Raw genomic sequence first — 16,407 nt, forward strand, 5'->3', positions numbered from 1 at the left:
CAAGACACAACATAATTTACATAAACATCCATCACATTGCTGTGATGGAAGGCCATCTATATCTCTAATTTCCCTTATCCCTAACCAGTCTGAAGAAGGGTCTAGGCTCGAAACGTCACCCATTCCTTCTCTCCAGAGATGCCGCCTGTCCCACTGAATTACTCCAGCTTTTTGTGTCTAGTGGAATCAGATGAGCATGGTCCACAGGGAAATTATATTTTTGCTTGGGGGGTGAGGGGGCAACGGGGACGGGAGGAGGGAAACCTGGCCTCAAAATTTGAAAAACAGAAATCTACTGAGAGGTTATTGTGTATTCTGATTCTATATCAGGCTTCCAGCATCTGTGTTAATCTGCACGCACCTAATTTCCAGAATGAATTAAAGGCATGAATATTTCAGTTAAAATCCACCTTTTAGCAACAAAAATTCTGCTTTATTGTGCATCTTTCAAATACTCATTACATTTCAATGACAGCAGAGTTCGCTGTGAAAGGCCAAATTGCATTCTCCTGCAAGTTAACCTCTGGCATTTGGTGAAGACAAGGCTAGAGTTATAATTGCACATATATGCAAGGAATCTCCTCTGGTTGTTATTAGTTGTGAAAAGACACTATTTAACAACCTGTGGAGATACGGACTAATGGTCAACAAAATGGTGAATGGTACAATGAAGAAACCATCTGATTTTTTGGGAGTCTTGTTCAATTTTACTGGCTGTGCTAAATTGAAATAACATGGATAGTTAACATGGAATAACATGGGTGAGAAATTGCCTGCGAATTTGTAGGATGGGACAGGATGGAAGCAAGAAACAAAAAAAATCAATGAAGGTCACATTTCTATCCAAGATAAAAGAAACACAGCAATGACATTTATTTCTCCCAGTCTTCCAGTCAAATTGCATGTGTCTAGATTTTGTGAAACACAAGGAATTACATTTCAACCTGATCTAAACTTATTGGATTTGAATTGCTTTGCAGCTAGGCGCACTATACTTCTCTACTCCAGCCTAACATACCAAAGACAACAATTTTCCTGGGTAATACAAGCAGAGGTCAGCTTGGCCAGGATTTGAAGTGGTGCCAACACTCATTGAAGAGTCATGTTGAGTCATGACCTTCAGGAGAGCACAGACAGACAACATGCCATCTGTCATCATTCAAGTTAGTGCAGATTCCGAATTTTGCTTAACCTTTGGAGGGACAGAATTGGCAGTGTGTCCAACATGCTGGTTAGACCACAGGCATTGGAGTGGTCATCAGTCTATGCTTGGCATGAATTTGCAGTTTTTCTTTTCTATTTTGCAGATTTTTTTAAATTATACAAATTGGGCAATATTCTTAAACCCACTATTGTCATTAAAACATCAATATCCCCAGCATATGGTTGCAAGGATACACTTCCCCATAGCATGTTGGAAACATATTTCCTCTTTGTAGCTTGTTTCAATTCTGGCACAGCTTCAACAATGGCACAGCAGTAGAGTTGCTGCCTTACAGCGCCAGGGACCCTGATTCGTTCCTCACGATGGGTATTGCCTCTACGGAGGTTGTACATTCTCACTGTGACCGCGTGGGTTTTCTAAAGTTGTTTCCCACATTCTAAAGACGCACAGATTTGTAGGTTAACTAGCTTTGGTTAAATTGTCTCGTGTATAGGATAGTGTTAATGATCGCTGGTGGGCCTGTTTACGTGCTGTATCTCTAAAGTCTATGGTGACAACATTCCACATTTAAAAATTCTTTCAGTGGGGAATAATAGAGGTAATGAGATAATTAGTCTAATCAGAATAATTCTATGGTGGTTGATAAGGGAGGAGGATGACAAAAAATACTGATCAAATTATACATCATTCAGGTGATGAGACACAAAATTGTAGGTATCAATTATTTCAAAATGCTGGCGCTCTTTGTTCTACTTTACAAGTCCTCGTATAGTAACTATATTGACAGTGCATAGGAGAATTGAACCTGCATTGATGACCACACTATTTACGCAAAGTTCCTCAGTAAGATGCAAGTTGTAAACAGTGAAGGGAGAAAAGTTCTGATCAGCAGAGAAATGGGCATTTGGAAACATTTTAAAGAAAGGAGAATGAAAAGGCTTTGGTGAACGTGTCAAAGAATAGTGTGAAGAAAGCTAAGAAAGGGGTGACATCAGAGAGAGCACGTGATGAGTATTCAAGACCGTACATAGACCTGTAAAGCAGCACAAGAGTGTCAACATTTTTAAATGATTTAGTCCATTGTTACAAGTACTTCTTTATTTGCTCCTGTAGTTTAATTTAGTTTAGAGATACAGCTTGGAAACAGGCCCTTTGGCCCACCGAGTCCGCGCTGGTCAACGATCAACCTGTACACGAATGTTATCCTTCACACACACTAGTGACAATTCATAATTTCACCGAAGCCAATTAACCTACAAACCTGTACGTCCAGAGCACCTTGAGAAAACCCACCCAATTCCGTACTGACAGCACCTGTAGTCAGGATTGAACCTGGTTCTCTGGCACTGTAAGGTAGCAACTCCACCGCAGCGCCACTGTGCCGCCCTTGTACATTTCTTCTAATTCATTCATGGGGTCAACATCAGTGGAAAGGCCAGTATTTAGTTCACATCACCTAACAATCCCGAGAACATGATGTTGGCCCAAAGAATTTTATGTGGTGAATACACTCCGGTGCTCATCAGCATTTAGTAGTTTATTCGGCTGCCCTAGGAGGCAGCTGAGTCAAGCACAATGTTGTGCATCTGGAGACATACATCAGCCTGTTTGGGCAAAAACAACAGATTTCCTAAGGCATTAATGAGACTCGCGGATTTATGTGTCAATTTTGTACTTACATGGTTATCTTTACTATTGTTTGTATTACGGGGTTCATATGATCAGGTCATTAACTAACTGCCATCCAAACTTGTTTCTAGATTATTAGACCATTAGGTTTCTGGATTACTGCTTGTACAGCATTACTATGTGCCAACAAAACCCTTGCTTTTACAGTCATATTCTATTGGAAATATTTCACCTTCTACTGCATAAAGAGCAGCCTGTTTCAATTCAGATGGAGCAAAATAAAATCACAGGATTAGTTACTCTGAGCCCCCTACATCATGAACATATCGTCTGCTCTGAATGAATAGTTACCAAAAGGGGGTATTTCAATAAGACTCCAATGCCAAGCTACAACTTCATGTGAATTAGTGCCAAAGAGTCTGTATCACCATTAAACACATTTGGTCCAACGCATGGCCAAAGACACCTCCTCAAACGGAGGTTTCCACAAAGATACTGGGACATCATGATACAAGTTGTTGATGGGACCATACCTGAAGCATTGTTTGCAATTCTGGCCCAGCTATAGGAAGGATATCACTAAGTTGCAAAAGGTGCAGATGAGATTCACCAAGATGTGACCAGGATCTACGGGCTTGAGCTATAGGGAGATATTGGAGGGGACCTTTTTCCCTTTGGAGTGTAGGATGCCGATGGAGAATCTTATTGAATAATATAGAATCACGAGGGGCATAGATGAAATGAATGTTTACAGTAATTTTCCCAAGGTGAAGGATCTTAAAACCAGAGAGCATAGGCTTAAGGTGAGAGGGGAAGAGGTTAACAAGGGACCTTAGATAACCTTCTCACTCAGAGGGTACTACATATCTGGAACAACTGCTAGAGAAAGCTAAAGAAGTGTATACGATTACAACTTTCAAAATACAATTGTACAGATACATAGACGGGAAGGGTTTTGAGGGATATGGATCTAATGCAGGCAAATGCAGCCCACATGCCAAATGGATTAGCATGGACAATTTGAGTCAAAGGGCCTGTTTCCATGCTACATAGTTCAATAATTCTATGACTTTAATCCAACTGGCAATAATCACTCTGCTAGTATATTAGGCTGGATCATATGATATTTGCTACGGAGCTTCAGCTCACTGCAGTATATAGGCCAAGGCGTTCCTGGTTTTCATGCCTGCACACTACAGTGAAGAAATCGGAAGCAAACTGGAGGTCCATTGCGTCTCGCCTCCCACTGTAATCCTTGGCTCAGTGCTGTAATGGGGAGGGGGGTGGGCATGGCCTCAATCGTTTGGATGAGGATTCTGATTGTAATTAAAAAATTAAATGTGAGAAAGTGCATTTTCCATTATTTTACTGAATGATTTTAATTATTTCATGTGGCGAAATATTTTCTTCCAATTATTGAAATGAATTTGAACACTTTAAACTCACTCTGAGACAGCTATTAAAAAGCTGTCAAGGCTGACTGGGAGAGGATCCCTCGGATTCATGTCTTGAAACCTGGATGCCGTTTCCAGTCTGATTTGGCTCACGGAACATGGATTGTAGGGTGATTGGACCTGCAAGGCTGCCATATAGCAGGGACAAGAAGAGGCAGTGGGCTCTTTGTAGTTCCGACGCGCAATCAATGAAATAATATAATGGATCCAAACCCAACCTGAACTAAATGCATTGTCCAACAACTTGTATTGGTTTGGGTTCTACAATATAGCAAGAAGTCTGAGGGTATTTCATCAGCGTTTAGTTCAACAAGATTTGACAAAGACCCTGGGGAGTGTTGTAAAGCAGAGGGATTTAGGAGTGTATGCACATAGTTCCTTGAAAGTGGCCTCACAGGGAGATAGGGTAGTCAAGGTGGCTTTCGGCACATTGGCCTTCAATGGTCAGGATATTGAGTATAGCAATTGGAATGTTATGTTACAGCTGTACAAGACATTGGTGAGGTCTCAGTTGGAGTATTGTGTTGAGCTTTGGTCACTGCTACAGGAATTATGTTGTTAAGCTGGAAAGAGTGCAGAGTAGATTTACAAAGATGTTGCCAGCATTTAGGGACCTGAGCTACAGGGAAAGGTACTATAACAGCATTTAAAACACATTTGAACAGGTACATGGACAGGAAAGGCTTAGATGGATATGGGCAAAACATAGGCAGGTGGGACGTGTAGATGGTGGACCTTGTTCGGCATGGGCAAGTTGGGCCAAAGGGTCTGTTTCCGTGCTGTATTACTCCACAACCACATATATCATTTCAGATATCCAAAAGCTGACTTATTTCACCAAGCTTTAAACAGTAAAGAGATGAGGAGAGGTAAAGACATTTGGGGGTAAGATTTCAGCTTGAAGTTAAGGCTTGAACAGGATTGTTAGAAGTGACCTCTCATCTAATAATCTAGAAATAAAAACTCAATGTGGAAAGCCAGTTCCTAGTCTAACTTTCACTTGACAAATAACAAGGACGTGTTTCAAACAAATGGCGAATTATATTGGATTGTAACCTGATTTATCCTCGGCAGGGCTCGTATACTTTCTTCCTTCCGCACCAGCTCATCTTGCCATTGTTTCAAATATGTCTGGATATTAATTTTCCCTTTGTTACTTCCTGAGGTGATTGAAGAGGAATAAGTAAACATTAACCAATGGAGACCATTTTAAAATGATGTAACTAAACTTTGGCACCTTTTCGCACACCAATTCCTGATCCACATGCTGTAATATTGTCACAATGTCATTCTCTCCATTTCTCTCGTTATCCAGGTTGCTAGAATACTAATCCTAGCCTGATTCAGGTATAGACCTTCAGCTCTTACTTTCCCCAGCATTACTATCAGTATACCCCAAATTGAAACCACTTCTACACACTAATATTTAAACCACACATTTATTTCTCTAATCTTATTAGCACTATGCCAATCCGAATAGGGTAACAATCTAGAGGTTATTAACTACGGCATTCTGCCTCTTAATATGGTTCCCGGCTACTCATGTGTACCTTCATGTACCCTGATTACTGTATCCTCTCCAACTGCAGGTCACTCACCAGCCTAGGGTTGATATTCCACAAACTGGCAATGAGCATTCAAGAAAACGTTCTGAATGCCTGCTCTTTGTGGCAGATGACAATGTCAATCCCTCTCACTGTACTGAACAAAAAGCAAACTGCTGGAGGAACTCTGCGGGTCAGACAACATCTGGGGAGGGAGGTGGACAGAGGATGTTCCGGATCTTCTGTTTGAAGAAGGGTGCTGCCCCGAAATGTCGTCAGGCTATTTCCCCACCACAGATACCGCCTGACCCACCAAATTCCTCTGGCATTTTGTTTTTAGAAACATAGAAAATACGTGCAGGAGTAAGCCATTCGCCCCTTGAGCCAGCGTCGCCATTCAATAAGATCATGGCTGATCATCCAAAATCAATACCCCGTTCCTGCTTTCTCCCCATATCCCTTGATTCCATTAGCCCTAAGAGCTACATCTAACTCTCTCTAGAAAAGATTCAGTGAATTGGCCTCCACTGCCTACTGTGGCAGAGAATTCCAGATTCACAACTCTCTGGGTGAAAAACTTTTTCCTCATCTCAGTCCTAAATGGCCTACCCCTTATTCTTAAACTGTGACCCCTGGTTCTGGACTCCCCCAACATCAGGACCATTTTTCCTGCATCTAGCCTGTCCAATCCCTTAAGAATTGTTTCTATGAGATGCCCTCTCATCCTAAATTCCAGTGACTATAAGCCCAACCTATATATTATTTCATTTTGCTCAAGATTTTAAAACCTGCAGTGTATTGTGTTTCCTGTTCGCTATAGTTCCTTATTCCCAATGTAAATAAGCAGCCATTTACAGTCCAGCCATGTAAAATCCACAGAACTGAAGAAAATAAAAAGTACAAACCGTTAAGCTCATCCCCACGAGTCACTGCTTCATCAAAAAGTTGTGGGTGTTTTGAAGCGGAGGGAATTACCCCTTCGTCTTCAGTAAAGGCTGCAAGTAAAAGATTAGCAAAGTCAAATCATAGCCATAATTAACTATGAAAAAATACTTATTCTTCCTCCTGAGGACATTTCAAAGTATTTCACGGATGATTGATTACTGAAGTGTTGTCATTGTTTAAATCAATAACCACCCCAGTCAATTTACACTGTGCAAGATTTTACAAACACTGTATATGACATGCAACAAGTTAACTTGTTTTGGTGGGATTGGCCAAGGGGCAGCTGTTCAAATACGGCAATGGAATCACTTACCCATTCTCCAAAGACAGATGCAGTCTCAGCCTTGTATCTCAGCCAAAAAACTGCGCCCTAGTAATGCCTCAGTCCCTTTCTGTGGACTGAAAGGCTTAACTTATTTCGCCAATCCAGCCTGCAGTGAGGAACAGACAAAACCACGGTGCATCTTTGCCTCCCAACTAAACTGAAAGGTTGATATTCAAGCCAGTTGCAACACTGTTGAGTTGGATACTATGCAAAAATAGGGCATTTTGCTTTGTTATCTCAAAATTTTTTATGAATAAACAATGAGCCCTTCTATTGAAAAAAGACAGAGCTGGAGTAACGGACATTTTTTCGTGTCTTTTTCTGTACAAACATGTTAATCCTAGCCAAATTGGAGAGGCCAGGACACTAAAATTGAGTAAAGGCTGCTAGGTCATTTAGTCAATTTAAAAGTGTTCTCTGTAGAAATGGGCCAAGCTGCAGAGTGGTGCCAGTTTGTCTACAGCCGAGATCAGAGCTGCAGGAAGAGAATGGGAACATCTGCAGACCCCGTCAATTAGGTGCAAAATGCATAGAATGGATTGGATGAATGCAAAACAGACATACACATTGTAAATAATGTTGCAAAGCTTTACTTTGCTGGATGTTGATTGGATTAAGTATTGCGCCTTGTCTGGTTTTCTTGCATATCAGGGCACATGTTGTGATGTTCGTTTCCTCTCAGGATTGTAAAGAGACCACCCCCATGTGGTTCGGCCCCTCGAGGTCCGGGGACCTATAAAAGTCCGCTACCACGAGGTCCTGTGTCGATCTTCTGGGAGAGCGCTTGGGACTGCATGACTTCTGGAGTGTCTTTGTTTGAACGAGGCCAAGAGGGCTTGATCAGGCAGATACGAGGATCGAACCCGCGGTGGTTAGGCACAGTAGTGGGAACTGTAATTGTGTTTTGTCAAAATAAAGTTTAGATGCGCAAGTGCTTGACTCAGTGATTTTTGACTGAAACTAGATTGGGGGGGTAGCTTAGAACGAGCAATTTACAAACACAGGCAGGTGGGACGAGTGTAGATGGGACATGTTGGTTGGTGTGGGCAAGTTGGGCCTGCTTCCATGTTGTATGACCCTATCTGCAGTTCTTTGTATCGCTCACATCCTTTCTATTGACTTGTATTTCACCTCCAAAATAATTTGACCATTTGTTTGCCACACCTGGGCCATGAAATTTGCCACATCCAAGTCAATTCTGTGAGTGATTTTCAAGAGTCTGTTCACAACTCTACCCTTCAGCATAATGCTATGGTAATTATATGCTGCTGCATTCTTAAATAGGAACTGCCTATTAAGTATGAAATGATAGATCTTTACTAATATAAACTGATATCAACCCTAATTACTCAAAGTGAAATATAATCTTCTTGGGTTGAGAACATTATTCGTTGCATTTAATTTTGTAATACTCAAGTGCATTTCAGTAATTACTTGATTTACCTGGCGGAATATGTAATTTAAAAAGTAATTTCAGTTTGTCTGTAAATGATCCATTGTACATCACATCTGCAATAGAACAGAATTAGCAAATGCATTACTCGATGACCTCAAAACCTTTTCACATTTTAATTAAAGATTTAACACCAGAATAATGATAAACCGCTTTGCATTAAAATAAATAATTTGTGGGACATGGACATTGCCAGTAGTACCAGCAGTTACTGCCCATCTCCGAATCATCACCTAAAGGGTGCAGTTAAGAGTCAATCACATTTTAAGCAGTGCAAGGGTGGAAACACCCACAGTGTTTTCACCCTACTTCATAATACACCTGCATGAGGTGCCCAAAATCAACATTACTTCTAAGACGATTCAATCTAAAGATAAAATAGAATTTAGACTTTAGAGATACAGCGCAGAAACCGGCCCTTCGGCCCATCAAGTCCGCACCGATCAGTGACTAACCGATCACCGATCAGCACACTAACACTATCCTGCACACTAGAGACAATTTACAATTTTACCGAAGCAAATGAACCTTTAAATCAGTACATCTTTTGAGTGTGGGCGGAAACTGGAGCATCAGGAGAAAACCCACGCGGTTAAAAAGAGAACGTACAAACTCTGTACATACAGCACCCGTAATCGGATCGAATTGCTGTAAGGCAGCAATTCTACCGTTGTGCCACTGTGCCGACCCTCAGACTTGAAAGACACTTAGACAAGTACACGGATAGGAAAGTTTAGAGGGATTTGGGGCAAATGGGACTAGCTTAGATGGGGCATCTTGGTCAGCATGGATGACCATTACCATGCTGTATGACTCTAAATAAATCAGAAGGGATGAGGCACGGCAATGCAATTAAGTGAAAATAGAACATAGACTATTTTCTTAACATTGCTTCAAACATCTTTAAAATCAACCAGACCAACATTTTAATTGACCCGGCATTCACAGACTTTAGAGGAAAACATCTATTGTTCATGGGGTGTTTCCAGATATAAATTGTGTTATTATGTCCCCTTGCCCTGCACTCTTCTAGTTAAGAGTAGTTCTGAATTTATCTTAACAATCATGTAACACAAAAAGAATAAGGAGCAGCCATTTAGAACGGAGACGAGGAAACACTTTTTCACACAGACAGTTGTGGGTCTGTAGAATTCTCCGCCTCAGAGGGTGGTGGAGGCAGGTTCTCTGGATACTTTCAAGAGAGAGCTAGATAGGGCTCTTAAAGAGAGCGGAGTCAGGGGAGATGGGGAGAAGGCAGGAACGGGGTACTGATTGGGGATGATCAGCCATGATCACATTGAATGGCAGTGCTGGCTCGAAGGGCCGAATGGCCTACTGCTGCACCTATTGTCTATATAAAACACAAATTACTGGAGTAACTCAACGGGTCTGCTTGCAGTAAATGTTGCCTGAACCCATTGAGTTACTCCAGCACTTTGGGTTTTTTTGTTGGTGAGCCAGAGTCTGCAGTTCCTTGTCTCCAATCATGTTGCACACCTTGTGTACGTCAGTGCCCAAACTATAAAAACAGCAAATTTCAGCAATCAATCATCACAATAGAAGGCTAGTAACTCTGGGCTAAAGGCACTGTAACTCGAGTTAGAGAGTAACTCATTGCCACCAGTATCCATATTGTATCTTAACCTGCAACCACTTGTCTGGTGCATTGTTGGGAGATGTGTAGGGTCAGAAGTGAGGCGCACACTAACAACGTCACTGAATACAAATATGAACGTAAACTCAGAATGTATTCAAGCTCCCACTGTTAAATGGCACAAGCGCAAATGTCATTTGACTGAGACTAACAATGCTCCTTCTCGAAAGAAGAGGTGCTGATGAAACACAACCTGCTCTGCACGACTCAGCAGTAGCAGCATATTCTAGTATCGGATATTTAAAGATAAAACAGGTGAGACACCCATGTTAATTTTGCAAAGAAATCAAAAATCTACTGAATAAATCATACTTCTTTAGAGTGTCCCATGATTGCTGGTTCAAATACTTTAGCTTTAACTATTTAAGGCAGTATGAATAGTTGTGCTTTAAATTAGGACGGCACAGTGGCACAACGGAGGGCGGCACAATGTCACAGTGGTAGAGTTGCTGCCTTGCAGCACCAGAGACTGCAGTTCCATCCTGATTACTGGTGCTGTCTGTATGGAGTTTGCACATTCTCCCTGTGACCACATGGGTTTTCTCCGGGTGCTCCGGTTTCCTCTCACATTCCAAAGATGTGCAGGTTTATAGGTTAATTGGTTTCTGTAAAATTTGTCCCTAGTTTGTAGGATAGAACCAGTGTACAGGTGTCTATTGGTCAGCGGGAACTCAGTGGGCCAAAGGGCCTGTTTCTACACTGTATCTCCAAATTAAACGAAATTACTTGAGATCCCAAATTGCACACGTTCTTTGATTGCACATGGTGATTTAATTTGTTTTTTAATCAGAAGCTCTAAAAAAGATTGAAGTGTATTACCTAGGACAGACGCAAATTCCTTGAAATTGATGAGACTCTCAGAATTTTCATCCAGAAGCCGAAAACTCCACTTTGCTAATGAATCTACATTTGCAGAATGTGACCACGGACTCAAGTGCTTGAACAGCCTGCAGTACTGCTTACTGTCGATCTGATACTGCTCTAGATATGGTAGACTGGAGTCGTGATGTTTGAGCGCTGGACTGTGTGGAATCCAGTAGCAACTCAGGAAATGCTCCCGCTGCAAAAAGGAAAAATATTTAAGGCTGAGATCAAAAACGATTACTCCAGTCAGGGTCTCGACCCGAAACGTCGCCTATTCCTCGTCTCCATAGATGCTGCCTCACCCGCAGAGTTTCTCCAGCATTTTTCGTCTTCTCTCGATTTTTCCAGCATCTGCAGTTCTTTCTTAAACACTCCAGTCACAATGAACACTGCTACATAAGTTTAATAATAATAATATAATAATAATTATTATTATTTCTTAGAAGATGTTGCATTAAACCCACAAAAGATATTCTGCACATCTATTGAAAAGGAGCCAGTAATAATAATAATGGCATTTCAGAGATACAACCAAATTATTAAAATGTCATGATGCACTGCTTAATCTAAATCTGATTTATAGCTCAAGAGAATATTATTCAAATACTGCTTAATGAACTGTTAATGTTTAGGGACGTTAAATGCACAAATGTGTCATGTTGATGAGAACAATACTAAATTAAATAAAACAACAAAATATCATTACCTGTATTAAACACAGAAAACTGAAAACAATAGGCAATTTAAAATTTTGTGATCTCCAATTTCTCAGATTTGATATGTTCAACTGCAAATTCCTGGTAGTTGCATTTTACATATTTATTTTATTCATATTTCTAGCATTCACAGTATTTTGCTATTGTGTGTATGTCATGGTTCCCAATAGTAGCGTACTTGATTACAAGTGATATATACACAGCACTGCTTCCCGAAGGGTCACCGTGTCTCCACGGTATTGTGCCTCATTGTAACACAAGGTAGCCACATGGACCCTCGAGTCTGTTCCACCAGTTATGCGGGCCTCTCTCAAAACTACAGATGACCCAATAAACCACATGCCCAGACATCTCAAAATATTAGAATGACTAAATGGAAGGAAATCATAAATGGAAATTAAGAAGTCCACACTGGAAACCAGTTATCAGCATTGACTGAACGCATGCAATCCATTGGCTTTATTACTGAAGATATCAGCCACAAATTAACAAATACAAACAAAATGTGAATGTGGTGCAATTCTGCTCTTCATTAATCGTCATTAATAGTCTTCCTTCAAATTACATTTCCTCTGCCTGGTATTTCTAGAACTTGGGTTCACTGCATTAATGCAAGGTATAGGATTTTGAGAACAGATGAGGATATATATATTTTTTGTGTGGAGAGCAGTGAACCTTTGCAATTCTCTTCCCAAGAAGCTCATGAAAGCTCAAAGTTTATTCAAAACATAAATTTTGATACAAAAGAGATTTGGCATAGGAAAGTGACACAGGGATAAAATAACACAAAGTGCTGGAGTAACTCGGCAGGTCAGGCAGCATCTCTGGAGGACATGGAAATTCTTGAAATTTTGGGTCAGGAACCTTCTTGAGTTTGAAGAAGGATCCTGACCTGCAATGCCACCAATCCTTGTCCTCCAGAGATGCTACCTGGCCGATTATTCCAGCACTTTGTATTCTATGTTAGATTCTGGCATCTACAATTTCCGGTGTCTGCATGAAGGTAAAAGACCTTGTCGAATGGCAGAAAATGCAAGAGGGGCCCACTCCTCTTTCTATTTCTTGTATTTTTTAAGTAGTACATGCACTTAAAGCATTTATAAGACAACATTTACTAAAATTACGCAAAAAGTTTGTAATTTAACCTTTCAAAAGTCTGCATTGCAAAATTACATCTTAAGTACTAAAATTCACCCTTACGCAAAGGCTTATTATTTCAGCTTTGGTACAATCTAACAATGTCAACAAAGGTACAAATGGAAGCTTCTACTTCAACTGCTGCATCAAAACAAATACCCCCGCTGCAGAGTACAGGAGTATGAGCTGAGGGACGCCCTGACACCAAGGCTCTGTGGGGGAGGGCGACAGTCTAGGGTCCTTCCGCTGCTGGACATGGGGGGCAGGGTGTGGGAGGGACGCACCTCAAAATAAGGGAAGAGATTCCACGCCAGTGGGCCACATGAGGTGTGAGGTAAACTTGTGATTTGGGGAAATAGTATTGTATGTATGTATAGCCTCCAAAAATATCGGAGTGGAGTTTTTGTAAGGATCATGTATTGTATATATTTATTTCTCGAATAAAGTCTACTTTGAAATAAAATAAAAAATACAAATACCAAGTGTCCCTGTAACAATTTATTGCGAACAGCTCCATCACGGAGGACTCTGTGATTTACGGACTGTTCCCAGGGACACATTCATAGACGGACATCAAGTGCTGCCGGTGAAAGACACCCTTTGTAGGTATGTTGCAAAGCCTACCTGAAGCGTCTTTGAAAATCTGCCGCTGCGGGTGTGCGCGATTTTGGCGCCGTTTAGAGGGGGCGGGTTTAAAACGCGATTTTCTCTAGGCTGTTCAAATCGAAGATGTTCAGCCTAGTTAATTATTAACGAAAAATCGCTGAAAGACCCCGTCGCAAAAGCTATTATTAGGTTTAAAGGCCTTGAATAATAGTTACAGTAGTTTAAAAATCAATCTCTAAACCCGCGACCGCCAGCAACCGCAGGGTCTCATAAAGCAAATAGCAGAAGGTGGGTTGTATATTTTTACATTAAAAAGGGCTTCTAAAGATCCCTTTATACAAAGTTTAATATTGCGAGTAGCTCATTTTGGGTCCATTATATCGCGCAGTATTTTTCTGGGCATTTGGGGCACAAATCTACCGCAATGTGAACGTTCTAAACCAGCGCGTTCCACAGGGACCCACTGGAAAGCTGATTTAAATGGGCATTTATTTACAGCAATTGAACACTGAATTCCTTCCATTTGGCCTATAAATTAATGTAAATGAGATTTTAAAATCATTTTTTATTGTGAATTATTTGTGAATATTATTTGGACATTTAGGCTATTTAAAAATGTTAATCATTTATTAAGAAATGGATAGATGTTTAGATCTAGTAATTGAAGTCTGAAATTAGCTACAATTAGGTAACTAACTAATTATATGCTTTAATTTCAGGTCATCCAAGTAAGATTATTTTATATTTGTTTCAGAATGCTTCAATCTATGATAACTGAAAATTTCATTCAGTTCTCTTAATTTTTAAGAAAGTTATGGGCTTTTGACTGTTCACGATCACAACTTTTTTGTTATGTCCATAGAAAATCAATAGGGAACAAGATGCTCATTTCCGAGTATGAAAATGGCCATAACTTTTTAAATACTTGAGATATGAAAGTGAATTAGGTGTCAAATTAAACTTATTTTTATGCTTTATCTGATGGGATAAATTACAGACTTGATTTTTAAAATCTCAAAATTTTGTAACATTGCTACCCTTTGGTCTGCCCAAACCTTGTTGACCTCCCAGCAGGGCGAGATGTCCGTCAGGGAATGTTGCTGACTGGCCCGCTGCAGACTGCAGGAGTACGTGCTGAGGGACGCACTGAAGCTCGGTGCAGCCAACGCCAAGGTTCTATGGGGGAAGGCGAGAGTCTAGAGTCCTTCCGCCGCTGGACATGGGGGCAGGGTGTGGTGGAGACGCCCCTCAAAATAAGGGAAGGGATTTCACACCAGGGGGCTACATGGGAGGCAAGGGTGTGGGATAAAATTGTGTGATTTGGGTAAACAGTATTGAATATATGTATAGCCTCCGAAAATGTTGGATTCAATTTTTTTACGCAGTTCCTGTATTATTTATTTACTTGAACAGAGTCTATTTTGAATTTTTTTTTTTAAATACAAATACCCAAAGTAAGCAAGTTACTTTCTTTTGGAACCAAGAAATAAATAATTTATGGTACCAAGCCAAGAAAGGAAATATTATGGCAGACAAAAAGCTTGATCGAGGGAACAAAGAGGAACGATAGTTAAGGATGTGAAAAAATTAAGACAAAGAATTAAAGAGCTTAGAATGTTTACATCTAATGGAACAATAATCGAAGATGGAGAAGAAATACATTAAAATAATGGACACTTGAGAAGGGCGTTTCTGTACAGAAACATTTCAAGGAGTTTCAGAGAACATAGAACAATAGAATACAAGAACAGGCTCTTTGGCTCACAATGTCCATGCCAAAAATGATGGCAGATTAAATTAATTTCCTCTGCCTGCACATGTCTCATATGCCTCCATTCCCTGTATATCCATGCGCCTATCCAAAAGTCTATTAAATACCACTATCGTGTCTGCCTCCACCACCACCCTGGCAGCATGTTCCAGACACCCACCACTTTCTGTGTAAAATAAACTGCCCCACACATCTCCTTTAACGTTTTCCCCTCACACCTTAAAGCTATGCCTTCTAGTCTTTGACATTTCCACCCTGGGGAAAAAAAGTTCCAACTATCTACTCTATCTATGCCTCTCAAAATTGTATATACTTCTATCACGTCTCCCCTTAGCCTCCGACATTCCAGAGAAAACAATCCAAGTGTTTCCAATCTCTTATTATAGCTATTCTAGGAAGCATCTGGTAAACCTCTTCTGTACCCTCTCCAAAGCCTCCACATCCTTCCTTAATGGAGCGACTGGGATTTCAAAGGGTAGGTTTAGTACCATGAGTGTTTTTCTCCTGCTGCATCTTGTTATTAATGTTATTATCAGTTGCATACACAAACTTCAACAAATGTAAAAATGGTGGTCAGAAATTGTCAAATAATTGTTCACAAATGATTTGCTTTCAGTTCAACAGAACCTATTGATTTTCTAACTTTGATTTCAATGGTAACAAGAGTGAAGTGATTGAGTCACAGGTTTGATCTTATGCAGTGTGAAGTCCTGAAGTAGCACACTTCTAAGGTGCCACATTCTTACACTTTTATAGATAGGACATAACAGATGTCTGCTTGTTGCAAGATTTTACATATGTACTCCAAGTACAAAATGAGGGTGCGACAGAATTTGACTAAACAATTTCCGCAATTTACAGTAAGGAATGGATATGTATTGACCTTAAATAGTTCAAAGAGGTCTTCCAAATCTTTAGTGTGGAACATCACTTCCTGAGATACAACCCGCAGCTAAAACACAGACAAAAGTGTTATAAATGTCAAATACAGCACAACATATTCAAATCAGACATGCACAACACAGCCAAACTTTAATCAGGCCAGACCAAGGTCAATCATTTACATGATATCTAAAATTAAGTTATGATTAACTTTTTTTTTTAAATAAACCCTTTGATCAATACAGTTATCATTCTGGTGGAA

General features: G+C 40.3%; 1 protein-coding gene across 1 annotated transcript in view; it reads right to left on the reverse strand.

The window, feature by feature from the left end:
* tbc1d8b (TBC1 domain family member 8B) overlaps positions 1-16,407 on the reverse strand; it is a 68,722-nt gene that overhangs the window by 3,367 nt on the left and 48,948 nt on the right. The window contains exons 15-19 of the mRNA XM_033030263.1: positions 16,147-16,215; positions 10,989-11,229; positions 8,506-8,571; positions 6,698-6,787; positions 5,305-5,408 (exon numbers count right to left, since the gene is read on the reverse strand). Coding sequence (XP_032886154.1) covers positions 5,305-5,408; positions 6,698-6,787; positions 8,506-8,571; positions 10,989-11,229; positions 16,147-16,215 — 570 coding nt within the window. The remainder of the gene's footprint in view (positions 1-5,304; positions 5,409-6,697; positions 6,788-8,505; positions 8,572-10,988; positions 11,230-16,146; positions 16,216-16,407) is intronic.

The sequence above is a fragment of the Amblyraja radiata genome, chromosome 12 (assembly GCF_010909765.2).
Source record: "Amblyraja radiata isolate CabotCenter1 chromosome 12, sAmbRad1.1.pri, whole genome shotgun sequence".
NCBI lineage: Eukaryota > Metazoa > Chordata > Chondrichthyes > Rajiformes > Rajidae > Amblyraja > Amblyraja radiata.